General features: G+C 44.6%; 1 protein-coding gene across 8 annotated transcripts in view; it reads right to left on the reverse strand.

Moving 5' to 3' along the window:
• CPLANE1 (ciliogenesis and planar polarity effector complex subunit 1) overlaps window positions 1-15,506 on the reverse strand; it is a 209,345-nt gene that overhangs the window by 127,179 nt on the left and 66,660 nt on the right. For all 8 annotated transcript variants that reach the window (XM_073621364.1, XM_073621384.1, XM_073621422.1 and 5 more), the window contains exons 18-19: window positions 12,315-12,454; window positions 6,362-6,579 (exon numbers count right to left, since the gene is read on the reverse strand). In XM_073621364.1, the coding sequence (XP_073477465.1) occupies window positions 6,362-6,579; window positions 12,315-12,454 (358 nt within the window). The remainder of the gene's footprint in view (window positions 1-6,361; window positions 6,580-12,314; window positions 12,455-15,506) is intronic.

A 15,506-nucleotide genomic window follows, 5' to 3' on the forward strand; every position in this document is an offset into this window, starting at 1 on the left:
ATAAAATCCCGACAAGCACCATAGATTTATCTTATATTCAAGCATGGAGAATTACGTATCTACCATCCGAGTCCATACGAACATCCAAAGCCTGAAATGGAAGGGATTTCCTCACTAAAATACTTACATCCCGTGCACTGCTAGAATAAGTGGCATGGTATGAAGAACCCATCCATGGCCGTCTCAATCCCAGGGTTCTAGAGCCCTGGAAATGCGTTTCCTGTAGGATATAGATCTGGGGGTTATATTTCTGCAGATACTTAAAAACTAAGGAACATTCCACCGCTGAGTTTAGACCATGGACATTCCACGATACTACAGAAATTTGCGACACTGGAAAGCCAGTAACCAAAGTTTAGCCGGGGATTTAACCATAAAAAAAACAAACCCATATAGCCTTGGACCCAGGTGGTAAACACCCCACCCCCCACCCCCGATAAGTGAACATCAAGTCATGTTCCCAAGAAGAGCAAACATATGCAATTATACATTGGTAAGTGCAGTCTGTAAAAGAAACAGAAAACTCCACCCCCCACCCTGCCGGCGCAGTCAGATGGGCAGGCTCACTATTCCATGCCCCACCAAGAGGTGGCATGGAGATACTGGTAGGTTTTAATGGTTGTTTCTGTAACACAGACAGCACCAAGTTCAAGTCCCAAGGACACACAGGTGACCTAATGGGGGGAAGCAAATGAGTTTCCCCCTGCCTAAAGGGTAGGATCAGTGAATGGGAAGCTAAAGGCCTTTGGAAGAATACTGATAGGGCAAAACTTGACCTCTGATTGTACTCAAAGACAATTTTATTTCCACAGCTGACTGTAGAAAAGAGAGAATTCTCCCAATCATGTATTTCCAAGGATGCCATTTTCTGGTTTCACACCAAGCAATATAAGTCTTCCAGACCTTATGATGAATTTTCCTAGTGACAGCTTTTCTAGCATACACTAGGGTAGACACTGCCGATCTCGCAACGCCACGGTCCTTTTAACACCCTGGCTTTAATAGCCATGCTGTCAAATTTAGGGACTGTAAATTGGGGTGGAATATAGGACCTTGAGACAGTAGATCGGGGTGACATGGAAGCGTTCATGGCCCGTCTATTTTCAGTCTCACAATCTCCAGAAACCAGGGCCTTCTGGGCCCCTTTTTCCGGATCCTGCGCAACAAATGTGGAAGGAGAGGGATCAGAGTGAAAGCATAAACCAGGGGGTACAGTCTCCATGGAACCTTAGAGCATCAGCTCCAATTGCCAGAGGATCCCTTGTTCGGGACACAAATTGCTGTAGCTTGTTGTTGAATCTGGATGCCAATAGGTCGACCCCCAACGCTGGCAAATTTCTTGGAACACCCCTGGGTGTAGGGACCATTCCCAAGGGCAGATCTGCTGGCGGCTGAGATAATCTGCCTTCCAGTTCTCTACTCCCGGGATATGGACTGCCGATATAAAATCGGCACATGTCCCTCTGCCCAGGCTAGTACGTGGTTCACTGACTTCAGAGTTGAACGACTCCTGGTACCACCTTGGTGGTTTATATAGGCCACTGCAGTGGCATTGTCAGACTGAACCCTAATAGGGCAGTCCTGAAGCTCCACCGTCCTGGCCCGTAGGGCCAGTCGTACTGCCCGTAATTCCAGGACGTTGATGGGCAGGATCTGTTCTGTCCTTGACCATTTCCCCTGAGCTGTGAGCCCCTCTAGGGTAGCTCCCCAGCCTGAGAGACTGGCATATGTAGTCAGCACTCTCCAAGTTACCGGGAGAAAGGATTTTCCCTTTCACAGGTTCTGATCCTGCAGCCACCAGTTTAGGCTTAAGTGTGCCCGAGGAGATAAGCACATTGGATAATCCAGGGCTTTTCCTCTTCTGGTCCAGGCCAACAAGATGTCTTGTTGTAAAGGCCTGGAATGGAACTGGGCATAGGGCACTGCCTCAAAGGAAGATACCATTCTCCCTGGAAGACACATACAAAGCCGAATGGATGGTTGTCTGGTGCCCCTTATCTGATGCACCTGAACCTTCAAGGCACAATAATTCTTGCTTGAACCATATCTAGGATAAGACCTAAATATTTTAGACTTTTAGCTGGTTTCAAGGCTGACCTTTTGCTATTTATGATCCAGCTTAAGCTTTTCAAATACCACACTGTGCATATTATGCTCTGTTCTAGAGCCTGTAATCAGTGATCTCTGAGTAGGAGGTCATCCAGATACCCGAGCACCGGGATCCCATGGGCCCTTAAATGACCCAGTACTGGTGCTAGGACCTTTGTGAACACCCAGGGAGCTGTAGCCAGCCTGAAGGGTAGAGCCACAAACTGAAAATGACGTTCCTCTACTGCAAAACGTAGGAACCTCTGATGAGGCTGAAAGATAGGTATGTGTAAATACGCGTCTATTATATCGATGGAGGCTAGAAAGTCTCCCCTCTGGAGTGAGGTTAATACTGAGCGGACAGACTCCATCTGAAAGTACTGTATCAATAGATATTTATTCAGGGATCTTAGGTCCAAAATGGGACTTGTGTCCCAGTTTGGTTTCTGAACCGTAAACAGGTTTGAGTAAAATCCTGTGCTCCTTTCACATACCGGAACCTCTACAATCACTCCTTGATGTACTAGGTGATGTAGTGCCTGAAGCAAGAAGGTTTATTTTTTAGAGGATCCGAGGGAACGCTGGATCTTAAAAACCTCTGAGGGGGAACCCCCCTGCAACCCTAGCTTGTAACCTCGAGATATAATTGAGGTGACCCACTCGTCCTGAATTATTGTTCTCCAACAATTTTTAAACGAGGAACGTCTGGTGCTTTTTCTTCACAGGTAGTAGAGAGCTCTTCCCTCCGGAGATCTTTTGGATATATTTGTCCAAATAATCACCAAATAAACGTTCCCCATGAAAAGGGAAACCTGCCAATAACTTTTTACAAGGAAGCTCAGCTGACCAGTTCTTAAGTCATAAGAGCCTTCGCATATGTACAGACGTGAATCCTCGCACGCCCAAATAAAAGGCTGCATGCGCCATGGCCGCCAAACAAACTGCTGAGCATAGCGGCACTCTTGCGAACGCACGTGCGCTCTGTATAACCAAGGCAAAATGGCGCACAGTCATGCGCCATCATACAGCTAAAAAACAGCCAGACACAAGCAAAAAGAGTACACTTTCCAAACACCCGCAGCTAGCCCAAAATTCCCCCATATGGTCACCGCACACAGGTGTCCAGCCTCTGGCTAGCTTGACTGATTGTTACAATCACTGGGACACCCCACAATAATAATAAAGGGGTTTCACTTACTCGTCCAGGCACAGGGCAGCTTAGAAACTAAGAGCCCAATCTTCACCCTTCATGGCGGGTTCTTGTCACTTGAGGACCTTCAAGGATTGGGTATCCTTTTCATGTTTAGGCTCCACTCCTTTGGACCTGTACAGCACCCTGCAGTAATGCCTTAGTGCTGTGATGTCCATGATTCTACTTTGCAGGGTCCAGCGCCCAGAGGCCGCATTACAGGCAAAATCTTGCAGGATCTTGAGTCTTCTTTGTGAGGCTTGGGTACCATTTATCTAAGCATACAAAGCCTGTGTCAAATGGATCCAATCGGTCAATCCCTTAATTCATTTGAGAACTGTTTGTGAGACTAGAGACCTGGAGCTCAGTGAGCTCAAACAAACCGTGCCATCCACCTCGCAGACACTGGTAAAAAAACTGAAGTGCTTCCTGTGTGGGAGGGGTTATATAGGGGATCACTTCCTGTCTGAAGACCTTTGGTCTACCAGTGTCCATTCACCTGATGATGGAGTATAACCCAGTAGGTAATGAATATTAGCCTGACTCTGTGTCCCATGATGTATGAAAAAGAAAAGCAGACTGTCTCCCGATCCTGGACCCGCAGACGAGCAGGAAACAACACACTGTAACAGATTCTGTGGGCCCGCAGTGCTGCCTTAACCTGAACGAAAGCCTTCCTGAGCTTCTGGGTCTCCACGGAATAATCACAGAAAATCAGCATCTTGTTGTTTTGGTAGCGCAGGTCCCCTAGGGCATGGGATGCCCGGAGTATCTCATCTCAGTCATGAAAATTGAGCAGCTTCAGGATGAAGGTCCGAGGGGATGAGCCCGGGGACCCGGGTTTAGGTGGGATGCGGTGCGCCCTTTCCACCGTGTAGTGTGGTGAAAGATGAGCATCAGGTAGCAGATTGCGCAATGCATCTTCTATGAAGACCGTAGGATTGGTTTCCTCGGCACCCTTCGCCAGCCCCACAATCCGCAGATTATTGCGTCTATTCCTGTTCTCCGCGTCCTCCGCTTTATACTCCAGGGCACGGAGTTTTGTTTGGAGCGTGCAGAGGGCTGTATTGTGTTCTGAGGTGGTGTCTTCCACTTGGCTCACCCGCTGTTCAGCCTCCGACACCCGGGACCGGATCTTGTCCATGTCCTGCCGCAGTAAGCCCACATCTTGCTGCACCGCTTCTATTTTGGAAATAAGTGCAGCCGGACAAGATGCGAGCATGGTCTGGCAGTTAGTGATCTCCGCCATGACATCTGTGAGACTAGGCTGCGGTGCAGCTGCCTGCTCCATGAGGTCAGTCTGGGAGGCCATGTGCTGATGGACGACCAGGTGGGCCGCCACGTGAGAATCCGGGATCGTTTTTTTTGCTACCACGGGGAATCAAAGCCTCTTACCCCTGCCAGAATTCACCCGCGCTGATCTGCAGCACATCTAGTGAGTTACGGACCGTCCAAAGGGGGGTCAGAGGCACTCAGGAGAAAGATATATGCCAGCATCCAGCAGAGCTCCAGCAAACGCGGCCACTCAGAATGCCATCTTGGACATGCCCCGATGAATATTATATTTAAATATAATATAATCCATCATGAATCATCTCGCTAAACCCCATATGTAAAGAACACAGCACCTCATATATAATTGTGAGTAAGGTCATATTCAAAGTTCAACCTCGCTGGCATTTGAACATGAAAAATCCAGAACATTTCACGTTTGAAAAAATTCTGAATAAATCTCCTCCCCTCTTAGGGACAGTGACCCTTTCAATACCGTGTATCTGCAATGCAGAGGTATCGCCCCCATGATCATCATTAAGGTGTCTTGCTACGTTATTTCCATTGTTTTTTCTTAATGTTATATAAATGGTCATGGAGACGAAACTCAACCTTCTGGTGGTTCTGCCAACATATTGAATGGCACATACTTTGCAAGTAATCACCTGGGTGGTTTGACCAGATATAAAGATTGGTTAGATGAGATGAGTCTTGATAAAGCACCACTTTTGTGTGAGTTAGCCTCCCTTCCCTGCTTGTACACGTTGTGCTCTTTATGATTTTACTTTAATAAAGGCATTTTTAGATTTCAGTTGGGAGTGCAGCCATCCAGACTTTTTACCTTAAACTCACTGTTGTGTTCCATTCTTGAACCATTTTTGCAGCATGGCAGGGAGCATTTTATGGCTGAAAGAGGCCACTGCTATCGGGAAATACGGTTTCCTTGAAGGGGTGTACTTTGTCTGCAACGATGTTTAGGTAGGTGATGCGTGTCAAAGTAACATCCACATAAATAAAGGACCCAAGGTTTCCCAGCAGAACATTGCCCAAAGCATCACACTGGCTCCGCCAGCTTGCCTTCTTCCTATACTGCATCCTGGTACCATCTCTTCTACAGATAAAGGATGCACATGCACCAGCCCATTCACATGATGTAAAAGGAAATGTGATTTATCACACCAGGCCACGTTCATTCACTGCTCCGTGGTCCAGTTCTCAGGTGCCCATTGTAGGCGCTTTTGGCTGTGGACACAGGTCAGCAAGGGCACCCTGACCAGTCTGTGGCTATGCAGTCCCATAGAAAACAAACTGCAATGCCCATTCTTTGTGCTTTCAACACATCAACTTCAGAGACAATATGTTCACTCGCTACCTAATACATCCCCCTAAGTGAGATATACAAATAAATATTGCGTTGTCCAAGCGTAAAAAAATAGCAGCCAGCACAGCAGTGATTCAATTTGCAAAAGTGTAAAGTAGTATAGTAAAGTGCAGCGCTAAGTTAAAATTATAACTAAAACATCCATTACAGATGCCATTGTAAATGGGATAATCAATGTTATTCACATAACCTGTTAGTGGTCATAAAGTAATGGCTGATGGGTGTATCTTACAGCCTGACTACCTCTTCTTACATATAATAAATCTATGTAACAGGAGGACCTACCTAAACTTCTTTTCTATTTGTATCTAATCAGGCAGGCCTATGCACTGCACAGATGTTGGTAGATATAAAGGAAATTGTTTATTCAGATTGTAAATGTGTGTATTGAACTTTGAAGAAAGCAAGGCTCAGAAAGCATATACTCTTACTTCGCTAACTGATGAGGGCTGGGGGCAGTATAATGGTGGTGCTGGCAAGTAGAGACGCTCTGGCACAAGACCTGGCAGCTTCCCGATGAGCTCTTTGGCAGACTCCATCAGCTGGCGAAGGGTTTCGGTGAGAATTTCTGCATCGACCATTACAGCAGCCTTTAACATTTCTTGTACTGAAGTGAACAGTATATCTGCATCTTCTTCCTCAATAGGGTCTGAAAAGTGGAAAAATTAAAACAAATTAACATTTACATTTTTCTCGGTCATAAATGTGCTAATCGCTTTAATAAGGAAGAACAAAGAGCAATGATAAGCAATATTTACTATATTGAAATCATATTGATGTGGATCTCACTGAACAGCACAGAACTAGTTTGTGGGAGGAGTCAGTCTATTCCACATTTTCACAGCTCTTATGGCAAAGAAGCCTTTCTGTTTTTCCTCTAGATGTAAAGAATGCCCCTTTGTTTTCTGTAATGAACTAAAAGGGAATAACTTGTAGCCCTCTTTTGGGATAGTTATGAGAATTACCCTCCCCAAATGGATATTGTGCTAAGAGCAATTGAAAGTAAAAAAATGGAGTTCTTCTGACTGCTTGAATTTTTTGGATAAAAACCATGATGTAATCATGATGCATCATGGAATTGAATCAAATCGTGGCCAGGATAATTGTTATCGAATTGAACCGTGAGACCAGGGAAGATGCGCACCCCTAGTAAATACCTAGCATAATTTACACGATCGTACACAAAAAAATGGCATAATCAAGCGCACTGTTGACAGTTGAAGCTGTCAGTCCGATTCTCGTGTTGCTCTCACAAACAGAAGGGGGTATCTGTACCATGTCAATATATGAACTCCAAAAGGCAAACGTTGGGCTTTCTGCACTTCTTCGTTTTACAAAGAAATACATATTTTGAACACATTTTGTCAAATATATCATTTGCACACAAAACATCCACTGTTTTGTCCTGGAATGCACATTTGAGCTCATTTATGACATCCATACATTCATCTCCCTGGTGGCAAAGAGTCTAAGAAGGTGAGAAGTCTGATGCGTTGCAGACTCTAATACAGAAGTTTATGTGCCCTCATACCGCAGTTGTAGTGATGACCAATGATCACTCCATTGATGGATCCTGGGGCAACAACTTCAGACTTAGACTTCGGACAGTAAGGTCATTGTCTTTCCAGAAAATTTTCCTGAGCCTTGGTATATATAACTTGGTAAAAAACTAACACTATGTGGCCCAGTTCTAGCTGATCAGCAATTTCGACACTTCGCTTCGGGATTGTGTTTACTGTTGACATCCCTGTCGGTGAAGTCTCAATGCCTGGAAGATAATACAGTGCTGACTTTTGCAGAATGCCATCACCTTAAAGCAATGTATGGAAACCCATCCAGCTTGGGATTGTACATCTTTCAGCATCTATGTCCTTTACAAAAACATATGCCAGTTCAGTTTTTGCAGCAGACACGGTGTTTAATTTGAATGTTTCCGCATGTAATACATTCATGATTAAACAAGTTCTGTGGTCCTTGTCTTTTAGACTGATGGTACTGTTCTACAAGGAAGCTGGGGGGTGCTTTGAATGAGGAAGCACCGTTCATAAGTGATTGTCTGTTTGTTGTTGACACAGTTTCAACTACAGAACTTTGCAGCATAATCCCATTTGAGTGGTGGGTAGTTCCATGACCTGACAGTGTCTCCTCCCCAAAGTCAATATTGTCCCACACAAGTACTGTAGAAACCTTCTTTGAGAATCCCTTTGGTATTTTGTCGCTGCTCTCTATTAGTTGAAGTTGGGCAAGGCTAGTGTCTAAACTGACAACCGTGTCCCATGATGCACAATGTCCTAATCTATTTAGAAGTGACACAATTTGTGATGAACCTGTTAAATGGCGAACAGTCAGACCAGGACACAATGATTTAGGTGTCTGCCTCCGGCCCTTAGATGCAAGATACACAATGTCTTGACAAATAGATAGAACCTTTAGGTTCAAATCATCAGGAATATCAATATAATGGGACAGTGTTGCTTCCTCAGTTGCACCAGTAATCCAGCAAATCAGATTAAACAGTTGAAGTGGCACAACAGATTCTGATTCATTCACATTTAAATCATCTGACATGGGTGGCCATGGGCATGTCATACCGGGAGAGTCACATAGAAGTATCTTTAATATCAATGCTGCACTTTAAAGTATCCTTGTGTTTTCTGTAGTATTGATAGAGGCCATTGAATTTGGTCTTTGCAGACCAGCTGTTGTACTTGGTGTGTTTTCATCATCACTTTGGCTAGTTATCTCAGTTGAATGTTTCTGATGGATGGAGTAGCCTGTCTATCAGCTGATGAGTGAAGACACTGGGGGTTATTTACGAAAGGCAAATCCACTTTGCACTACAAGTGTACTGCAAGTGCACTTTCAAGCGCAGTCACTGTAGATCTGATGAGAACATGCAAAGAAAATAAAAAAAAATCAGCATTTTAGCTTGCACATGATTGGATGATAAAATTTAGCAGAGCTTCCCCTCAGATCTACAGCGATTTACAGCGACTGCACTTGCAGTGCACTTGTAGTGCAGAGTGGATTTCCCTTTAGTAAATCAACCCCACTGCTTCATGGTGATTTTTGAGCTGTAATAAATCTATTGCAGAATTGTACATTTTTGGCAATAAGGGGGGTTGCATTTTGGCTAATTTCAGCCAACTTGTGGCAAAGTGTGTTGCTTTTTTAACTCTTTGATTACACAGTGCCTACTGGAAATTTTGATGAATACAATATCTCAGTTTTGAAACATTTACAATGTGTATGCTTAATTTTTCTTGGAGCCAATCTGTGAAGTTGAAGCGTATTTTATACAACTTTGCCATATTTCATGGTCTACATTCACTCGAGTATACTAATGCACCAATACCCGTCTCAAATGTTACGCACATGTGTGCATGTCAGTTTGAGAGATATTTTGTGTTGCTATAATGAAAAAAAAAAAAGTTACAAGCAAAACCAGCACCATAAGATTTTCTTTTTTCTGGTTCACAATTACATACATTTATGGATCGTGACAAAAAAACATAGTGGTGTTGTCTATGCAAAAAAAAAAAAAAAACCTTTCTCACCTGCCCCACCAATGTACCCCCTTTCTCCTCTGCCTCACCACTGTAACCCCCTGCTCATCTGCCCCACCACTGTAACCCCTTTCTCATCTGCCCCACCAATGTATCCCCTTTCTTATCTGCCCCTGCACATCTGCCCCACCACTGTAACCCCCTGCACATCTGCCCCACCACTGTACTACCCTGCACATCTGCCCCACCTCTGTACCCCCCTGTTCATCTGTCCCACCACTATAACCCCTTGTACATCTGCGCCACCTCTGTACCCCCCTGCTCATCTGTCCCACCACTATAACCCCTTGTACATCTGCCCCACCACTTTACCACCCTGCTTTTATGGCCCACTACTGTAACCCCCTGCTCATCTGCCTCACCACTGTAACTGTATGCACATCTGCCCCACCACTGAACCATCTTCTCATCTGTCCTAACACTGAACTTTATCAGCTCATCTGCCCCACCACTGTATCCCCCTTTCTCATCTGCTCCACGACTAACTCTTGCACATCTGTTCCCCCTGCTCTTCTGCCCCACCACTGTAATCCCCTGCTCATGTGTTCCACTGATGTACCTCCTTTCTCCTCTGCACATCTGCCCCACCTCTGTACCCCCTGCTCCTCAGCCCCACCGCTGTAACCCCCTGCTCATCTGTCCCACCAATTAACCTCCTTTCTCCTCTGCCCCAACACAGAACCCCCCCCCCCCATCTTTCCAACCACTGTAACCCCCTTTTAATCTGGCCAAACACTGAAACCCCCTGCTCATCTGTGTCATCACTGTACCCCCCTGCTTTTCTGTCCCACCGCTGAACCCCCTTCTCATCCCTCCCAACACTGTACTTCCTAGACATCTGCCCCACCACTGTACCCCCTTGCTCTTCTGTCCCACCACTGTAACCCCCCTGCTCATCTGCCCCATCAATGTACCCCTTTTCTCATCTGCCACACCACTGTTCCTCCCTGCACATCTGCTCCACCACTGTATCTCCATGCTCTTCTGTCTCACTACTGAATCGCCTTCTCATCTATCCTAACCCTGAACCCATCTGCTCATCTGCTGTACCACTGTAACCCCCTTTCTCATCTGCGCCACCAATGTACTTCCTGCACATCTGTCTCACCTCTGTACCTCCCTGCTCTTCTGCCCCACCTCTGTTCCCCCTGCCCTCCTGCCCCACCACTGTAACCCCCTGCTCATCTGCCCCACCAATACACCTCCTTTCACATCTACCCCACTGCTCTACCCCCCTTGCTCATCTGGCCCAACACTGAACCCCCCCTGCTCTTCTGTCCCACTGCTGAACCCTCTTCTCATCTCTTCCAACACTGTACCTCCCTGCACATCTGCCCCACCGCTGTATGCTCCTGCTCTTCTGTTCCACCTCTGAACCCCTCCTGCTCATTTATCCCACCACTGTACCCTCCTGCTCATCTGTTCCACCGCTGTACCCTCTTCTCATTTATGATATGTGTGATATGCAGAGTGATGAAAGGAAGCAGAGATGAGAAACATCTACCTGTCCTGGCACACTCATCCTGCTGATATACCTCTCGCATCCAGCCCACGTGCTTGAATGTGACGTATGGGATGTATGTAATGTATGTGATTTCACATACAAGCATATGGAATGGATGCACAATGATGAGCTCAGGTCAGAGGCATTTTCTGAAAGCAGTGGGCCTGTGTGCAGGATCATAAGTTGGGCCCCCACAGCTGAGAAAAAGTGGTTGGGTGTGATTTCCATTGCGCTGAATACTGGCTGTGGCTTAAAGGGACACAGAGTGCAGGGGTTCAGTAGTAAGTGACGCAAACGTTCAGGAATAATTTCAACAAAGTTCCCAGAAGCTCAGCAGTAATTCCACAAACTGCCTGTCACCTGATTGTTGTTTTCTCAATCACAGTAAAATCCCTTCTTTCTGAGATTGGCAGTGGCAAACAAGCGAGTCATAGGGCAGCACAGTGGTGTAGTGGTTAGCACTTTCACCTAGCAGCAATAGGGTCGCTGGTTCAAATCCCGACCACAACATCATCTGCCTGGAATTTGCAGGTTCTCCCTGTGCCTGCGTGGGTTTCCTCCGGGTGATCCAGTTTCCTCCCACACTCCAAAGACATGCTGGTAGGTTAATTAGATCCTGTCAAAAAAATTGGCCAAATATGTGTATTGTATGCGTTTGTAAGTGCGTTGGGACCCCATGGGGAAAAGGACCACGCTATACTGCAGATGGACACCGGCGGCAAAAGGCGATTGACGCAATTCAGTTCACATAGGTAGCGCTATACAAGTCACTCATTCATTCACTCATCTTCCTCCAGATGGTGGACAGGACTAGCAGGACTGTGATTGGCTTTAGCAGTAGCCAAGACAGTACTCCTCCTCCTGGAAACAGGGACCGCTCCAGCCCCCCCACCCCCACCCCCCCCCCACTAGCAGAACTGCACCCGATCTCTTCCCCAATCCTCTTGCCCAAAAGCTGATGATCACAGCTACAGCAAAGTTAGAGAACCAAACAATGTTTCCCATCTTTTACAATGTGTGGGGGCACAGTGCCTTCCCCTCAGTACAGGTGCGGCAGGAGGAATTCTGAAATTTGAATGCATTAGTGTCTCACTGACACTTCCCTGCGCTGCTCTGCTGATGTGAAGGTTGTTCGAGTGCTGGCAAAAGAGTTTTCGCGTGCCACTTACGGCACTGGTGCCGGGGATTGCCTACCCCTGCTTTAATGCAAAGCACACAATAGAAGGACCCTATTATTTGTAACTACTTTCTAAGTATTTAAGAAAATAGATACACAGGCTTTAAACAGATACATGAGTGTAGGGCAATAATTACCAGTAAATTGTTTGGTTTCAATGTGCTTCTTGTCCAAGCCGTCTAAGGGTGGAGGTTGGCCAAGGAAAGACTGTAACTTCTCCTGGAAAATGTACGCTGGGGACAGACTCAAGGGCATGGATGCCAATTTTTCTTTACTTCTGAAATGTAAAAATTAAGTCTTTAATAAGGAATGTATAGTCCTTTGAAAGTTAATTTTACATATAAGATATACTGAATGCAAGACATCAGCTTAGTGAAAAAAAAAAGGAAACATATAAAAACAGTCTAATTAATAAAACAGTCCAATGTTAAAACAGCACTAATGCTGGATAAGTGTCCAACTCCACAAAAGAATATATGATGATGTAGCAAAATGAGTCTATAGTGGTAGGTGATCACAGGTAGTGGATTGCATGTGCACCCTACACCAACTCCCAGTCTTCACCACGTGAGGCACTCTTTCCCCTATGGGGTTTAAACTCACCAAAACGTTTAAATAAATCAGCCTTAAACAATCATTTCCTTCAACCAGACTCAAATTTTGGGGTGTGGATCACCTCAAACTGTCATGGCGGGGATCCAACATTGTTAGGGAATTATCCAAACGAGAGACCCAATGGATTTTCCTGCTTGACACTTTATTGCCAAAAGGGTTAAATGTCGACCTTGACATTGTTTTATAAGCGACTATTGAAATTTTTTTGATTATGGTAATTTTATGAGTTTTATTACTGTACTGTATGGGAACTCCTATTACTGCACTTTAAACGGCTGCTAACTCACTTGATCCCTGATAGATCTAAAGGATTAATGGGATCATAGCATCATTGCTATTAATATATATTGTATTTAAGTATTTTCTGCCTTTATATACTGAGAAGGAGACTCAAGAGTAGTTGGATAATTTGGCACTAAGCAGTGTACTGAAGGCCTGATTTGTACACTTTTTCATATATATATATATATATATATATACATACATACACACATATATATACACTTTTTCATATAATTTATATATATATATATATATATATATATATATATATATATATATATATATACACATACATACATACACACACACAGACACATATACAGTATACAGTACAGTATATACAGTATCTGACAAAAATGAGTACACCCCTCACATTTTTGTAAATATTTTATAATATCTTTTCATGTGACAACACTGAAGAAATGACACTTTGCTACAATGTAAAGTAGTGAGTGTACAGCTTGTATAACAGTGTAAATTTGCTGTACCCTCAAAATAACTCAACACACCGCCATTAATGTCTAAACCGCTGGCAAAAAAAGTGAGTACACCCCTAAGTGAAAATATCCAAATTGGGCCCAATTAGCCATTTTCCCTCCCCGGTGTCATGTGACTTGTTAGTGTTACAAGGTCTCAGGTGTGACTGGGGAGCTGGTGTGTTCAATTTGGTGCCATCGCTCTCACTCTCTCATACTGGTCACTGGAAGTTCAACATAGCACCTCATGGCAAAGAACTCTGAGAATCTGAAAAAAAGAATTGTTGCTCTACATAAAGATGGCCTAGGCTATAAGAAGATTGCCAAGACCCTGAAACTGAGCTGCAGCATGGTGGCCAAGACCATACAGCGGTTTAACAGGACAGGTTCCACTCAGAACAGGCCTCGCCATGGTTGACCAAAAAAGTTGAGTGTACGCGCTCAATGTCATATCCAGAGGTTGTCTTTGGGAAATAGACGTATGAGTGCTGCCAGCATTGCTGCAGAGGTTGAAGGGGTGGGGGGTCAGCCTGTCAGTGCTCAGACAATACGCCACACACTGTATACAACTGGTCTGCATGGCTGTCGTTCCAGAAGGAAGCCTCTTCTAAAGATGATGCACAAGAAAGCCTGCAAGCGGTTTGCTGAAGACAAGCAGACTAAGGACATGGATTACTGGAACCATGTCCTGTGGTCTAATGAGACCAGGATAAACTTATTTGGTTCAGATGGTGTCTAGCGTGTGTGGCAACAAACAGGTGAGGAGTACAAAGATAAGTGTGTCTTGTCTACAGTCAAGCATGATGGTGGAGTGTCATGGTCTGGGGCTGCATGAGTGCTGCCAGCACTGGGGAGCTACAGTTCATTGAGGGAACTATGAATGTCAACATGTACTGTGACATACTGAAGCAAAGCATGATCCCCTCCCTTCGGTAAATGGGGCGCAGGGCAGTATTCCAACATGATAACGACCCCAAACACACCTCCAAGATGACCACTGCCTTGCTAAAGAAGCTGAGGGTAAAGGTGATGGCCAAGCATATCTCCAGATCTAAACCCTATTGAGCATCTGTGGGGCATCCTCAAATGGAAGGTGGAGGAGCACAAGGTCTCTAACATCCACCAGCTCCGTGACGTCGTCATGGAGGAGTGGAAGAGGACTCCAGTGGCAACCTGTGAAGCTCTGGTGAACTCCATGTCCAAGAGGGTTAAGGCAGTGCTGGAAAATAATGGTGGCCACACAAAATATTGACACTTTGGGCCCAATTTGGACATTTTCACTTACAGGTGTACTCACTTTTGTTGCCAGCAGTTTAGACATTAATGGCTGTGTGTTGAGTTATTTTGAGGGGACAGCAAATTTACACTGTTATACAAGCTGTACACTCACTAATCTTAATTGTAGCAAAGTATCATTTCTTCAGTGTTGTCACATGAAAAGATATTATAAAATATTTACAAAAATTTGAGGGGTGTACTCACTTTTGTGAGATACTGATTTTATAATATATATATATATATATATATATATATATATATATATATATATATATATACACACACACATACACACACACACACATACATATATACACACACACACATTGGGGGTTATTTACTAAAATGCAAGTGCATTTGGAAGTGTAGTCACTGTAGATCTGAGGGGAACATGCAAGGAAAATTTAAAAAAAAGCATTTTTGCTTGCACAGGATTGTATGATAAAATCAGCAGAGATTCCCTCATTTCAGATCTTCCCCTCAGAGCTACAGTGACTGCACTTCCAAGTGCACTTGTAGCGCAGAGTGGATTTGCCTTTAGTAAATTTAGTAAATTTTGCCTTTAGTAAATCTTTTTTCTCTGTTTGTTAATCTTCTCCTTCAAACTGCAGAGTGCAGCAGAGGAGCATTAAATGCTCAAGAGTCTGAGCAAGATTATTCTTAACCCCATCACTGACG

Source organism: Aquarana catesbeiana, linkage group LG01 (assembly GCF_042186555.1).
Source record: "Aquarana catesbeiana isolate 2022-GZ linkage group LG01, ASM4218655v1, whole genome shotgun sequence".
Classification (NCBI taxonomy): Eukaryota; Metazoa; Chordata; class Amphibia; order Anura; family Ranidae; genus Aquarana; species Aquarana catesbeiana.